This window comes from Molossus molossus, unplaced genomic scaffold, assembly GCF_014108415.1.
Source record: "Molossus molossus isolate mMolMol1 unplaced genomic scaffold, mMolMol1.p scaffold_m16_p_6, whole genome shotgun sequence".
NCBI classification, from domain to species: Eukaryota; Metazoa; Chordata; class Mammalia; order Chiroptera; family Molossidae; genus Molossus; species Molossus molossus.
In genome coordinates, this window is record NW_023425399.1 from 112,419,448 (window position 1) to 112,434,496 (window position 15,049).

A 15,049-nucleotide genomic window follows, 5' to 3' on the forward strand; every position below is an offset into this window, starting at 1 on the left:
AGCAGGCGACTGGTCGACCTCCTAACACTGACCATGATTTTGTTGACAGGCTGATTATGTCACTCATTCCCTACTACGAACATAGATATGCCCATAATAGTACCTAACGGATGTATGCGGACAACTTGGATATGTGTATGTGTGCACATGTACACACACGCACATATGAGATGTTACCATAAAGCTACTGTGCCATAAACAATGACATGAGATACATATATATGATATCATATATATACTTTTTTAAAAAGTAGGTGTTTTTAATAGCAGGAAATTTGTAGAAGAATCTCAACATGGGAAACAGAAAAAGCAGGCTGCTCCGGCAGAGCCCCGCCCCTCCCTGCGGTGACCGCGGGACCCAGGAACTGTCACAGTGTGTGGTCCGAGTCGCCAGGCCGAGGAACCCTGTTTCAGCTACAGAAACCAAACACAAGACTCTTTTTGCCACTATATAGGCCAATGTGAAAATTTGCAATGCAACTAAGTATAAAGTTAAAAAGTAACATTTCTTCTCCTTTAAAAATAACAAAATAAAATTGCTATGCTATATAAAGCCAAATTTTTAAAATTTCATAATCTTAAATTGACCCATGGAAAAAGTTATTAGTTCGCCTTAAAGTGCCTAAATTTTCAAGACTTAATTTTGTCCTTATAAATTTTATCTAAAATATAAGAGGACGATGCTAGGAGGTGGAAGGGCTAGTTTTTCCTATCAAACCTTCTACCCGACAGACCCACTGAAATATTCTGCCCAGGAATCTTAATTCTGTTGCCGAATATTCACACAAAAAACCATGCGCACAGAACTGATCGGTTTGAACATCTAGAAGGTCATCTTCGATGGAGTATTTTTTGTTTTCGACAAATGTTTCCTCTCTTTGCTCCAAACATCTCCCCATTTATGAAGGACTACTTTAATCCATGCAGTTGATATTAGCAAAATACAAATAACTTGTTCTCTTCTGTAAAGATCATGATTAAATGTGTGAATTCAATAAATAGACTCTTTAATCATCTGAAACCCGAGCTAAGTCTCAGTCTGTCTTCTTCTCTAGCACGTCCTTGGGCCCCTGCCCCGCAGGCAGCAGAGGGCGCCCGCCCCGCGGCTCCTGCTCAGCTGCGCTCTCCTCCTCCTCGTCCGCTTCCTGGCTCTCCAGCTCGCTCCTGGACACTTCGTACCGCTCCTCCAGGTGGCCTCCGTCCGTGTCGGCCGTGTAGATGCCGTAGCACATGATGCTGATGACACCCAGAGGCAGGCCGAAGAGGAAGCAGCCCATGACCGGGGAGCTCTTGAATACGGACTGTGGAGAGAGAATCAGAGCTCAGCCCTCAGGCTGCGTCTGCAGTGCAGCGGGACTGAACGGGGACTGAACGGGGACTGAACGGGACCGCCGCGTGCAAGGCCTCCGGCGGCCACCCCCTGCTCAGGGCGGGTGTTTCTGCAGTAACTGCCGTGGTACAGACAGCGAGAGAGGAACTTTATGGGTGGGTGGATGCGCGCATGCGCATGCTTGTAACCAGCTCCTGGTGGTAGAAAAAGCATCAGCCCTGGGCAGTGGTTAGGGTGTGGGCCCGAGCACTGACGGGTTCCAGGTTCGAACCCTGGTCAAGGGCACGTACCTGGGTTGCAGGTTTGATCCCTGCCCAGGTTGGGGTGCATGCAGGAGACAACCAAACAATGTGTCTCTCACATCAATGTTTCTCTTGCCCTCCCTCCCTTCCACTCTCTCTAAACAGCAATGGAAAGAACATGCTCCGGTGAGGACTGAAAGAGAGAAAGGGAAAGGCACCAGATGCCCCATCGCCTTTTCTAGCGACGTGTCTTTCTCTCGCACTGGGCACAAGCGCGGGCGATGGCTCCCGCGTGCCTCCTGCCAGAGCCGCTCCTGGGCTGCAGAGCTCCGCCCCCCGAAGGCTGCCCGTCAGCCATGAGGAAGGCACGACACCCCCTTTGATTACATGTACATGTTTCACTTCTCTGGTTAGTAGTGAAGCCACATCAACTTAATAATTTCCCTCCATTTATCTGTCGCTTCAGCTCCCCAAAGAGTAAAAGCAATTGCCCTGGTTAGGTTTTCCGACCACAGTCCACCCTGTGGCCGGGACTGACCCCGAGAGCCATGCAGACTGACCCAGAGTGCAAGGTCACTGTGGACTGAGAAGACGAGCAAGCTTCACAGAACGCAGGCGTCTGGAGCAGACACTGAGCGAGGGGAGCCGCGGGCCGGGCGCAGCACGCGCAGCAGCACGGGGAGGCCGGCAGCGGAGCCTCAGAGGACCCGCGAGCCCTGCAGCGGAGGAGGGGCAGGGCCGAGCAGCCTGTGCTGTCAGCTGTCAGTGGTGCCGAGCACGGGCTGGAGACAGGGCAAGGGAAGGAGGAAACCAGTGGACGCCGGAGCAGCAGCTGGACACCAGGTGCTCGGGGCCATCACGTCGGGGTGAACGGGGGAGGAGGGTCCCTGGTGAGCTGAAAGATGCGTGAAGAAACCTCAGAACCCATTTCTCCCCAGAGAAGGGGAGCTATGATTTGGCTGCTGTTGGCCAGAGTGGATGAGAACACCCGTGGCGTAGCCCAGACAGGCAACTAGGACTAGCTGGAGGCTCAAGCAGGCTCAGGAAGGCCTCGCTCTCAGGCTGGTCGAGCCGAGGCCAGGACAGGAAGGTTCTGAGCGTTCTAAGCGAGAAGGGTTCAGATCCCAGGACTGATGGGCAGAGGAGGGAGACGGAGAACAGGAAGCCCTGCTGTCCAGTGGACGGACCCGGAACCCGTTACTCACCAGTCACAGCAAGGGAAGAAACAGAAACACTTTCTCCCTGACGAACATGAACTCCTAATGTAAATTCAGACGTGCTCTTACCTTGCAAATTAAATGGAGAGCTTCACCCACACCTTTCAAACCCAGGTTTCACCTTAGTCAGACATACAGAACCCAGACACCTATCTACTGTCAATTATCAACGAAGGTCAACGTCACACTTACCACAATGGTGGATTTGGCGTCAAATATCATTCTTTTCAGTCTCTGCAAAATGCTATCACCTCCTTGGGCCTTCAATGTAACAGAAAAAGGCAATTAGCCCGAGTGTGAGTACTAGTCCCTCTCGGTCAGGCCGTCTCACAGCTGCCGGCCGAGGGCGGGGCGGTTCCACGAAGGACCGAGGTACAGGGAGGTGAGCCACGTGCTGAGTCTTCCCGCCTCCTGCATGGACCCTGCTCTGCCCTGGGGAGCGTGTCCTCCCTAGTCACAACCCACCCGGGCCGGGGCGGCCCGACGCTGCGCCCAGCGCACGTGTCCCCAGGATGAGGCTCACGGTGAAAAGTGCCGAAAGGCAGAGACTGAAACACTCCTGATGAGCAGCAGTCCAGTCCCTGGCGTCAGCCACCCTGAGGTCCGCCTCGCTCCCTGACTTCTCGGCCGTGGGGCCACCGAGGCCTCCTGGCTGCCCGACGCCCGAGCTGGGTCTCACAGACCCACAGACAGGACGGCGCTCACGCACACAGGTGAGCTTCATTTCAGCAGGTGTTTGCCCACACTTATAAACTCCCAGGTGACTTCCACAGCAGAAACAGCTGCTGCTCTGGGAGCCAGAGGTGAGACTGCAGGGGGAGGCGTGCCCCTCCCTCCCTCCGCAGGTGAGGTCCACTCTCCTTCCCAGAGTCGGAGGGGACGCTCCTCCGCCTCCTCCCAGCCCCTACGGAACAGAAGTGAGCCGCTCACCTGGACTGTGCCGTCCAAAATCCTATTGATGAACTGGACCATGTCTTCAGTGCTCTGAATCTGTCTGTCTAGTAAGAAGTACTGTTGGTTTGAAGTGTTCAGTACAACGACAGTTGGGACATTCAATTCACTGAAAACAGAAAAACAAAGAAATCAAAATACGCGCTGAATACACAGATAACACACATTCTGATATGTATTTGTATTATAACACACATTCTGATATGTATTTGTATTATAACTAAGTAGCTATAATTAAAAAAGAGGGGCTGTATTAAGAGCTTTGCTTCCTTTTGCCTCCATGAAAAAAATTTCATTTAGCAATTAAAAACATAGCTAAATTAAGATTATATGGAAAATCTTTTTTTAACATATAAGACATATATATATAACATATAACATAAGACGGCAGAGTTTTCATAATGAAACTTAAGGAGAAAAATGATCATTTACGAAGCATCAATTTCTGGGCAGTAGCACTCCTTGCACAGACACACGTCACACGCCATCAGCGGTCACAGGCCGCCCACCGCCGTGGAATGGACACGGGCAACCGAACGGGGACGGGCGTGGTCTCCGGAGCCATGCTGCTTGCGTTCAGACCTGGGGTTGTCCACCGCTGAGTGTTCACAGCTTAGTTCTCATTTATGAATGAGTGCAAGGTGCGGGGGGCCTGCTTGCTATACAATGAGACGAGGAAGCGTGGAGTTCAGTAGTCAGCTCGGGACCCCGCACGTAACGCAGGTCGACACCAGCTCACCCGCACCTCCCTGCCCGCAGCACTGGCCTGCCACCCTCACCAGCACCCAGCTGGGCTTCAGACAGACCTGTGCCACCCACGTGCCATCTCACTGGGATGGGGGCTTGTTCCTTTCGGCTGTTACATAATCACAGAAGGAAGGTGTGTCTCCTACACACCCCGCCTATGGTTAGCTGCATGTCTACACACGTGTCACGCAGGAGGGAACTCTGCAGCAGCAATGACGCACATCACTACCTGTGAGTAACTGAGTCCCGGAGACTGCTTTGCTGATTGTGATTCCCCACCCCTCCCCCACCACAAGGTGCTTGCCCATCAGACGGAGGCTGGGGCGCAGCACGACCAGGTGAAGGGGAGGTGACAGCGGGAGGAAGCTGTCTGGGCCTGTGCCCGGCGCTGGGCTTGCTTCTGGAGCTTTGCGACTGCCAGGAGAGAGGGCCCCAGGACAAGATCCCTCCAAGGTCACGGACACTGAAGCCAGTGGAGCAGACCTGGGCCTGACCGGGGATCTGGAGCCACGGAGCTGAGCCCCAGCTGGCCAAGGGGACCGGGCGCATCCAGTGCTGCTGCTGGGCCCCTGGGTCCCCAAGGGAGCCAGCACCAGCACTGCTACCGGGCAGGGGTGCCGGCTGTGCTATCACTGCAACTTGAGTGATGATGGGAGATGGCATCTCGCTCTGCTGCCTCCAATTACACTCACGAGATCTCAGCACAAACTAACTTAACAGACCAAGGATTCGGTGGTATCCTGTTCAGCTTGAGAGAAAGTGAAACAATGTAGCCAACACTGCGATGTGATCATTTCCTATGATGTTCTGCGCACACGATGATGTGCTGTGTGTACCATGTTCTGCGCACACGATGATGTGCTGCGCGCGCAGCTGCGCTGACACGTGTCCATGTGGAGCAGCAGAGCTTTCGAAGCAAGAGCCCTGAACTTCCAAGCCCCCTGCTTGCGGCCCCTCGGCATGTCAGTGCCCCCTAAGCTGGGGATCGGGTGCCTGCACCTTACTGACCACGCAGCCCAGCGTCGGCCCAGGTGAGGGCCCAGTGAGGACTTTCAATTATATTATCTAACCAGCACTATATGCCTTCTCTCTTCTCTCAGAGACAAAACCATAAAACCACCACCACCACAAAAAGCACAGTATGAATAAGAAGAAAAATCACCACCCCAAACTACAAGAGGCTGGTGATAGAGGGTAGAGATCATTGTTGTTCTCCTATCATAACTTTAGCTTAAAACTTGTAATGTCTCACAACTCACATTAGAAATCATCCTCATGAAGGGGTGTCCATCTCTACTTACTCCGAATATTATCCTGGGTCAAGCAGTTCTTTATTGGACCCAGACTGCTCTGGCCTCTTGCAAACACTGTTTCATTGAGTCAGTATACTGGCCTGCCTCGAAGGCCGTTATGAGAAGTGGCGTAGCCAAGTCCCTACTGTATACGTCGTGAACACCCATTCACCACCCTTCATGAGGCGGGACAGAACAGCAACTTCTCTTAGGTTTGCACAAGGCCAACTGCACTCCTATAACGAAGGGATTTAATAGGTGATGGAAAACGTGTCGGTAACGTTTTTCTACTTTGTGTTGAGTATTAAAAATTCAGGCAGGGCCCAATTTTTCAAGTACCTTTAATTATTCTACAGATCCTATATTCTGTTTTCCTTTGTCTTGATTTCTTCATTATATGTACGACATCTAGTACTTTGTATCTCTAGTAAACCCTCTCAAATTAGAATCAGAGGGATAAAAGCTCGAATATAAACAGAAAAAGGTAACATTACTTTACAATTTTAGGCTTTTAACCAAACAATACAAATTTCCCTTTGAGTTGGTAAGTTTGGTTTCATTTCCCCACTGTGTTCGCTGGAAACCCACTGACCGCATGAAGAAATGAAGGCATCTGCTACACCCATGCCCGTAAGCAAAGCGAGAGATCAAATCACAGCATCACGCTGCCGACTTTACCTGGACAGGGGCACCTGTCTGCAGGGAGCTGGCCCGCTCCAGCCGGGTACGCGGTACACACAGCCCAGCGCACTGCTACGCCCTATCCTGCTAGGCCTCCTGTTCTGCTCTCACAACCTGCCTGAGGTCACCTCTCCCCACCATCCGTTCAGCTCTCGTCACTCTTCAGGTCGTCCCGGAATCACTGCCTCCTCTGGCAAGCCTTCCGCGAGGCCGTCCACCTTCCTGTGCATCGGGGTGGGGGGTCTCCACGCTTCCAGAACCCTCTGCCACACCGACCTTTTCTGTGAGGACCACGCTGTCTCCCCCAGCACCTAAAGACAAGGACTCTAAGCTGTCACGCCCCTATCAACAGTGCCAAACGCCACAGATGACACCCAGCGAAGACGCACTCAATGCCCACTGAGCTGCGTAGGCTCTCAGCTGAGACGTGGTGACTCCGGGTAAGTGTGGCGAATGCTTCCTAATGTCCACTTTGTGAAGTAACAAATCAGATCTTCACACCATGGAGAGAACTGACGAGATCATTTTAAAATTGCATATTTTCCCTATAAAGTTATTTCAGTCTGTTAAATTCTTCTAGGATAGCAATTAATTCTTGAGTGTTAAAAATCTTCTTAAGTTAAATGTGTTCATTAAAACTGAACTGAAGGTAAGGTGTGTATTAAAAAGAAACTACAAAATTTGTAAGTTTTTGAATGATGTCTTCTTTTCAAAATAATATACATTATTAACACAGAATGGGAGACTTTTTTGGTGTGGGAGAGTCTGAAAGTTTAAAGGCAGATTTAAAGACAAAGTGTTCGGTGAGAGATCATGCATCAGCCATTCTAGTCCTGTCTCAGAAACCGAATCTAAGAACTGACGGAATTGATAGGAAAGTAATTTACACTTACTCCATCAGCAAGGTGTTTATATAGTCACTTCCATCCATATGTCCAAACTGAAAATCCCTAACCAACAATGACAATAACAAAAAAAGAAAAAAGAAAAAAAAGAGAGAAATATTTAATACAAAAAAGGAACTGAACTTGGTAAGCATGTAAACACTAAATATTTAACATAGAAATCACGTACAGTAAAAATAGAAGAGCTAATTCTATATGCCTATGAGATAGAATACACATAAGTAAAATTGAACCACTTGCTCACATGTGCTTCAGTGCAGGCAATACAAGCCTGCCCAGCTACAGCGTGTTTAAGAGCCGCACAGCCTAGAAGGGACTGCTCGGAAGATGCTCAGGTACAAGTATCACCCTTGATACATCGTTAGAAGATGCAATGAAAAGGGAATAGCAATTAAATAAAATAACTTATACTGACTGTCTCATGTCAGCAACAAACAGCATGATTTAGCACACAGCAGAAGCATCACTTGTTCTTACATCCCGTTATTCTTTGAGGTCCTATCACAAGCATCATTTGTCTCTCCGACTTGTGATCGCTCATTTAATTTTGTCTCAAATGTGTGAGCATACTTGCATATCTTCTTATCGTAAAACTATCCCAAATCCTGTCAAGAAGCAGGTATAATACAAATCTGTGGACGGGACTCATCAACAAACTTCCAGTCCAGATAATTCGCACAGATGTGCAATGTGCTGCCGTCACTTCAGCTCTGAGCATCTCGGAAAGTACGAAACCCACCATTTGGGTTTATTGTCTCACAAAACAGTTAAACAAAACTGGAGGACTCGGCCGGCATGCCAGCACCTACCTGTGGAACTGATCTCTGTAATCTCTAGCAACTTCCTGAATAATTGACTTCAATCTGTAGACGAATAAACACATGAATCTTTTATTTTTCACTTGAAAAATAAATTATAATTACTCAATTATAACATCTGCCACCTTATCTAATTCTGCAGAAAAAGATAGTTCATCTGAGGCCAAGTAAAGTCTAAATTAGGTGACTTGGAGCTTAACACTCTTTCAAGGCACTTTACCTGGTATGTTCGACTGACACATTTTTCTCATCGATCACTGCGACAGCCACGAGCTTCCCTGAAATGAAGGACACATCTACATTCAACACACTCATTATGCAGACTTCCCATTGCTACTGTCGCTGTGAGTGGGGAATAGTAAACACTGCTCCTATGACGGAATTCCAATGATCTCACACGGGATGTGCTCAGTAGAGTGGATCAGTGAGTTAGTCCACTCCAAGTGATAAATTCCCTCCCAGCTCCCATCCTTAAAATTAAATAATAAATATTTAACACTTCATATGCACAACTTGTATTTTTCCACACAACCCACACCTGATTAAAATGAGAAGTTTGTCAAAAGCAAAGAGCGGAAGACATGCACTGAATCACTGGCTCCACAAGGGTGCACGTACGTGTAACAAGAATGACGGCTACATGCTGTTCCCTTCGGCACCACGAGTCACCACTCGCCAGTGACACACACACATACGCTGGACTCGAAGTTCCTTAGCCCTGCACAGAGCAGGGGTCCCCTTCACCTCGGATATCCTCTGGGAAGGACGCACGACCTTCAGCGTCCACTACGCCCTGGGCCTCGGAAGCACTGTCACTTACAGGCTGTGGGACTCAACCTCCGCCAACCTCACTGGCTTCAGAATCCAGTGTCGACCTCAGAGCTCGGGCAGCCGAACGAGATGGCGCAGACGCATCTGGCTCAGGCAGGTACATGAACGCAGGACTGAGGCAACACTTTCTCACGACCATCCCCACACTGACTCCTTCCCTCAGTCCACACTGCCACGTGGGTCTCTCAGGTCCACACAATCTTGACTCTTCTTTAACCCTCAGCTGAAAACATCAGTTCGCAATGATTATTTCCCCTCTTGACAACATTTCATCTACTCTTCAGTGCTTGGTTTTTGCTGTGCTTCTTAATTCTCAGGTGCTTCACGACCCTCCCGGCCTGCAGACGCCCAGAGCGCAGACAGCTTCCTGCGGGCCAGCACGGCAGACCTCACAGGGAACCCATCCCGACACCAGCCACGCAGCAGCGCCGGGCTGGTCCGCAGGACACGGCCACGCGCAGACACAGCCCTGCACTTGGGGAAAGCCCAGCCCAGCAGGAGGGACCATCACAGACACCTGTGGGGTGACATCACAACAGTTCTGAAGGAAGGAGCAGTACACAGATGCAGTTTGAGGGGATCACTAAAAGATTTCCCAAAGGAATCAATATTGGTCTGAGTTTGATGCATGCACAGAAATTAGCTATGTACTGCTATGCAAAGAAAACAGGATGGTGCAAGGTACACAACCTCTCAGGACACTGAAAGGTCAGTGTGGGAGGGGAGGAGGAGAGGAGGGGGAGGGAGGGGAGAGGAGGGGGAGGGGAGGGGAGAGGAGGGGGAGGGGAGGGGAGAGGAGGGGAGGGGAGGGGAGGGAGGGGGAGGGGAGAGGAGGGGGAGGGGAAGGGGAGGGGAGGGAAGAGGAGGGGGAGGGGAGGGAAGAGGAGGGGGAGGGGAGAAGGGGAGGGGAGGGAAGGGGGAGTGAAGGGAAGGGGAGGGAGGAGGAGGGGGAAGGGGAGAGGAGGGAGGGGCGAGGGGAGGGGAAGGGGAGGGGGAGGGGAGGGGAGAGGAGGGGGAGGGGAGGGGAGAGGAGGGGGAGGGGAAGGGGAGGGAGGGAAGAGGAGGGGGAGGGGAGGGAAGAGGATGGGGAGGGAAGGGATGGGCAGAGGAGGGGGAGGAAGGGAAGGGGAGGGGAGAGGAGGGGAGGGGAGGAGAGGAGGGGGAGGGGAGGGGAAGGGGAGGGGAGGGAAGGGAGGGGAGAGGAGGGGGAGGGAAGGGAAGGGGGAGAGGGGGGGGAGGGGGGAGGGGGGAGGCTGGAGTGAACCTGAGATGCAGGCAGGAGGCGGAAGAGGCACCAGAGCTTCTGAGAAAGACAGTGAGTATCTGAAGCCCGAGACCCAGGAGGTGTCCGATGCCTGCCTGCTAAGTGGCCAAGCGGTACGACACAAGGCACAGCCGAACCTGACTCCTAAGAAGGCCGAGGGTCAGGCACGAAAGGAGCCTGCGCAGCAACTTCTCTCCACGCTCACCGGGGAGCACCGACCATGTGAGCGCCGCTGCGGCCGCCTATGCAGCTGCCTCGAGGTCACGCTGTCTCCCAGGGTCACTGCACTGAAAGCAAAATGTCCCCTTTCCCCTGCACTGGCCTGAAAGAATCGGAAAGCGACTCCTCAACACCGGACAGTATCCATGTCAAGGCCCAAGTCTGAGCCAACACGCGCCTCCCCGGGTGAGCACAGGGAAGGACCCAGCCACCGCCAGACACAATGTGCGAAGCAGGCTCAAACCCAGAACAAACCCGCAGCCTCGCTAACTTGTGTTCTCCACCGGATTCGGATTCAAGAGCAGGAAGTCAGGGAGAGGCGTCGCCATGGCTTCCTCCGGAAACCCACCAGCGTACGTGGTTTCCCTCTCCTCATCCAACCCCCTGCACCCTGCTGACTGTACAGGTGTGGACGGAGCGAATGTGGCAACACCAACCAGGACGTCTTTCTTCTGTAATTCATCACACATTTATAAAACGCTTCCTTCTAGAACTTACACGGTCAGCATTTTATAATTTTTGTAGTCTGCACCTCTTTGGACCATACTGTTAGCTCTTATACAGCTTTCATTCTTGAATCTATGTTTGCTGTGCCTGTCATTTTCAATCATGTAACTCTAGGAAACTGTGCCAATTTGATATTAACATTCTCTGCACAAGCTAAGGCAGGCTTCAGAGGGTGGGATAAATCCTCTTCAGGTCCGATTACAAATTCAGCCTCCGAACATTGCTTCCGGGGGGACATGCTCTCTCCTTCCTGCCCCGGCTGTTCCCTGCCGCCCTCGCTCCACCAGCCCTCCCGCTAGCTTCGGCCCACACACAGAGGCATGCTTTGGGTGATATGAATCTATATTCTCATAAATCAGACTGGCAGTCAGGTGTAAAGAAGAAATGAAATTATAAAGTAGGGCTCAGAATTCTTGTCCTAGAGAATCAGACTGAAGTGATCGACCAAGGAGAAGTTCTGTAGAGGGATGGAGAGCTGTGTGTATGTTTGTACCGGTGTCTCCAAGTTCATACAAGAGGAAGCCGTCCATAGTCAGGTAATTCTGAAACCTCTCCCGGTTGATCCAAGATGACAGGTCACCATCTTCGTACTCTTAAAAATAAAAGAAAATGACAATTATAGTGTAAATATGTCTTTGGGATGTTTACAATGTCCTACTGCATCCACATGGACAGAACGCCAGGGTCGCAGCCCCAGCTCACGAACCCATCCACAGCGTGCGGCCCGAGCACACCCACGCAGGAAGGACGAAGACGCACAGCCATGCCTCACTGAGTCTGCCGCCCTGCCCGGCACCTCGCGGCACCGTCTGGGAATTACTGTTAATTCTGCTAAGTGCTCTAACAGCATGTGGCTCCCTAAACATAAAAAGGCCACATTTTTAAGAGACACAGAACGAAGCACATAATAATGAAATGCCACCAGGACTTGCTTTCAAATAGTTCAGCAAAGAAAAAAACCTGCGAAGCAAATGTGGGTACGAGCTCGCCCACGGTCTCAGCCACGGTCTCGCCTGGGTGGCGGGCATGTGTGCCGGGACCGACGCCTTTAGCAGTGTGTAGCACGTGTGTTCAATATAACAACAACATTTTAGAACCAGCCTGAGTGTCTGCCTCAAGGAAGCAGAGCCGAGTCGTGCTGCTTCCGCGGAGCAGAGGTGGAGCTGGGGAAGAATACACTGGGCATCGCCACCAGTGGCGCTGTTTTCTTTCTTTACCTTCTTGTGTGTCTGAAATGTATCTTTTTAAAAAATCAATCTTAAATATTTTAAATTAATGTATAGAAACTGCATAAGGCTCACTTCTGAAAAAGGCAAATGACCTGACCCAAAAAAAGAACAAAAAAACCAAAGGCACACACACAACCACAAGCCAGGACGAGACGAAAGCACACAGTGGAAACGCCAGGGTGACGCGGAGGAAACGCATCACCAGCCCCTGGACCAGTCACGGAGCTGCAAGCAGCACGGACACGTCACACCCACTAGGTCTCTCGTGGACACCTAGGCCTGCAGGAGGCACGGCATTCTGACTCCACAATGTTCTGCGTGAGCTAAGGCTTCGGACTCACCGTCGTACACAAAGTACGCTCCGTCTTTGAAAACAAGCACGGCGGGCAGCTCCTTCAGTGTTATGTGCTGCAGAGATCAGACGTGTAAAGAATCTTGTCATTATACATTTTCAACTGGTAGCTGTGATTTCTAATTAAAGGATGCTAGGGAAACAAAAACCTAATGACAAAATTATTCCAGTTAAAGAGCACAGTGAATCAAGGTGCGTCCAAGGACAGGGTCTGACGTCTCCGCGTACCCGTCGCCTGCACGGCGCCCTGCCTGCCACGTAATGACTGTGGGAGTCCCTCCGGGCTGAGAGCACACCCAAGGACGTCATGGGATAACGGACAGAGGCTGAAGAGCCGGGCCCAGGCATCCACCAGCACAGGCAGGGTCCAGTCCCTCACTGGGACGAGCTTCCTCCCTGAATAGCGAGGACCCTGAGCCCCCGCCTCACAGCGAGTTAGGGGCTGGACCGGCTAACATACGTAGAGCAGGATGAAACTGTAAGTGCTTTATAGAAGGGAACTTATGGTAATTAACAAGGGATTCATTCAGAAGGTAGCTGCTTCCTACACTTATGTTGTAATCATTTCAAAATAGTAAGGTTATTGTAGGGAAATCAGTATTGAGCAGAAGAAATATAATTTGAATAAGCCACACGGTTATTACAAGTGTTGTAATACTGAAAGTAAATAAATAAATCCGTAGGTAACTAATAAAATAACATCAATCAAAATAAAAGCAGCTATCCTGGAAAGCTTAAGGAGTAAGAAGGGGAGAGGGCACATCTCAGGCAGCACGGAGGGCTCTGGCCACATCACTACTAAAAGGTCAGCACCAGGAAATGGGTAGACCAAGGGCAGGGGTAAAGCTTAGGTACCACTCTGCCATCAAGATGCCTCTGTCCACCCTTGGCAGCCCTGCCGCAAGTACGTGTGCCACCAGCACCTCTCTCGAGCCCGTCCCCAAGGCCACCCCGAAACAGTCCAGCAGCTGAAGCCTGCAGCCCTGTCCCCACATGTTCTCAGTCCCTCCTCTTCCCTTGTGCTCTCTAAACTCTCTCTTCTGTTACAGTTTTCTGCCCGCATGAACATCTTCTCCATTCATCTTTAAATATCCTGAAGTTAGAAATGTCTGAATTCACCTTTATATCCTCTTACTACACTCACTGAGGTTCATAAATATCAGTTGTAAAGCTAAGGAAGCTTTGCATGACCACACATTAAAATTCAAAACATGGCAAGAACATAAAATCATGGGCTCTGTCCTTGTTTGGGAATTCTTTTTTATTTTTTTATTTTGTTTTCTTTATTGATTTTAGAGAGAGATGAAGGGAAAGGCAGGGAGAGATGAAAACATCAATGAGAGAGAACCTCGATCAGCCGCCTCCTGCACGCCCCCCACTGGGGATCAGGCCCACAACCTGGGCGTGTGCCCTGACCGGGAATCGAACTGGCGACCTCTCGGTGCATGAGTCTAAGCTCAACCACTGAACCACAGCAGCCTGGCCTTATTTGGGAATTCTTTATGGAAATAAACATCCTCCTATTACTTTGAAATAACTATTACTCCCTGAACAGACTTTAGCAGCCACATACTCAGAACTAAAAAAGAGATGACAAATATTGATATTTGCAGTAATAATCAAAGAAAGCTAAAGAAACCAGTTGAGAAAGCTAGTCATAAAAAATAATACCTTATAACCAAGAGTGCCCACGGAGCAGGTGCTGCCCGGGCCCACCCACTTGCTAGGCTAGGGAAGCCCACCTAAGACATCTGATGGCTCAGCAGGGACGGACAGGTGCTGGTGGTGCTGGGGCCGGGGAGGCAGAGCGCCCCCTGGTGCACTCCAAGGGAGGCTGCGTGGAGAGCTGCGCAGACGAGGGCCTGTGAGTTCCCTTTCCAATACTAAGATGTGGTCCGTGCACGTCTAGTAGAAGTTCTAGTTCTGCTCATTCTAGGCCTTCATATCACATCAGTAAACCCTGAGATGTTCCAAAATAGTGGTTCATAACCTTGGAGGCATCTGCTTTAGAATCGGATGGCAAGTGCGGCCAATCTTCCTCCCGATCTTCCCCTCCTAACTCAAAGTAAAGCGTACACATAAAGTACAGCAAAATAACTTCTTAGACCAACTAAGGAAACCCAAATGAGTGTAAGCTGACCGGACACTGTCGGAGGTTCCCAAGGAGCTGAAAATCATTTCAGAATACATATTTCTAAGATAAACATCTATGTACATATTACAGGAAGCATTAAACACACACTCTAGGTAACTCTGTAACCTTGAAACAAACAAAATAAATAGATATTTTTATTTTTTTATTGTTGTGAATCCTCACCCAAGGATATATTTCCACTGATTTTTAGACAGTGTGGAAGGGAGGGATGGAGGAGGAGGGAGAGACAGTGAGAGGGAGAGAGAGAGAGAAAAACACTGATGTGAGATTCATCGATTGGTCGCCTCCTGCATGTGCCGCGACCAGGGC

The 15,049-nt window shown here is 50.4% G+C and overlaps 1 protein-coding gene across 5 annotated transcripts in view; it reads right to left on the minus strand.

Moving 5' to 3' along the window:
- Positions 1 to 243: 243 nt before the first annotated feature.
- Positions 244 to 15,049, minus strand: part of TMX3 (thioredoxin related transmembrane protein 3) — a 33,603-nt gene continuing 18,797 nt past the window's right edge. For 3 of the 5 annotated variants that reach the window (XM_036244404.1, XM_036244406.1, XM_036244407.1), the window contains 8 exons: positions 12,575 to 12,641; positions 11,498 to 11,596; positions 8,404 to 8,461; positions 8,175 to 8,228; positions 7,354 to 7,410; positions 3,720 to 3,849; positions 2,982 to 3,050; positions 244 to 1,301 (listed from right to left, as the gene is read on the minus strand). In XM_036244404.1, coding sequence (XP_036100297.1) covers positions 1,035 to 1,301; positions 2,982 to 3,050; positions 3,720 to 3,849; positions 7,354 to 7,410; positions 8,175 to 8,228; positions 8,404 to 8,461; positions 11,498 to 11,596; positions 12,575 to 12,641 — 801 coding nt within the window. In that variant the 3' untranslated portion in view covers positions 244 to 1,034. Of the gene's footprint in view, positions 1,302 to 2,981; positions 3,051 to 3,719; positions 3,850 to 7,353; positions 7,411 to 8,174; positions 8,229 to 8,403; positions 8,462 to 11,497; positions 11,597 to 12,574; positions 12,642 to 15,049 lie in introns of those variants that run through there. The other 2 variants (XM_036244405.1, XM_036244408.1) reach the window with 2 other exon arrangements.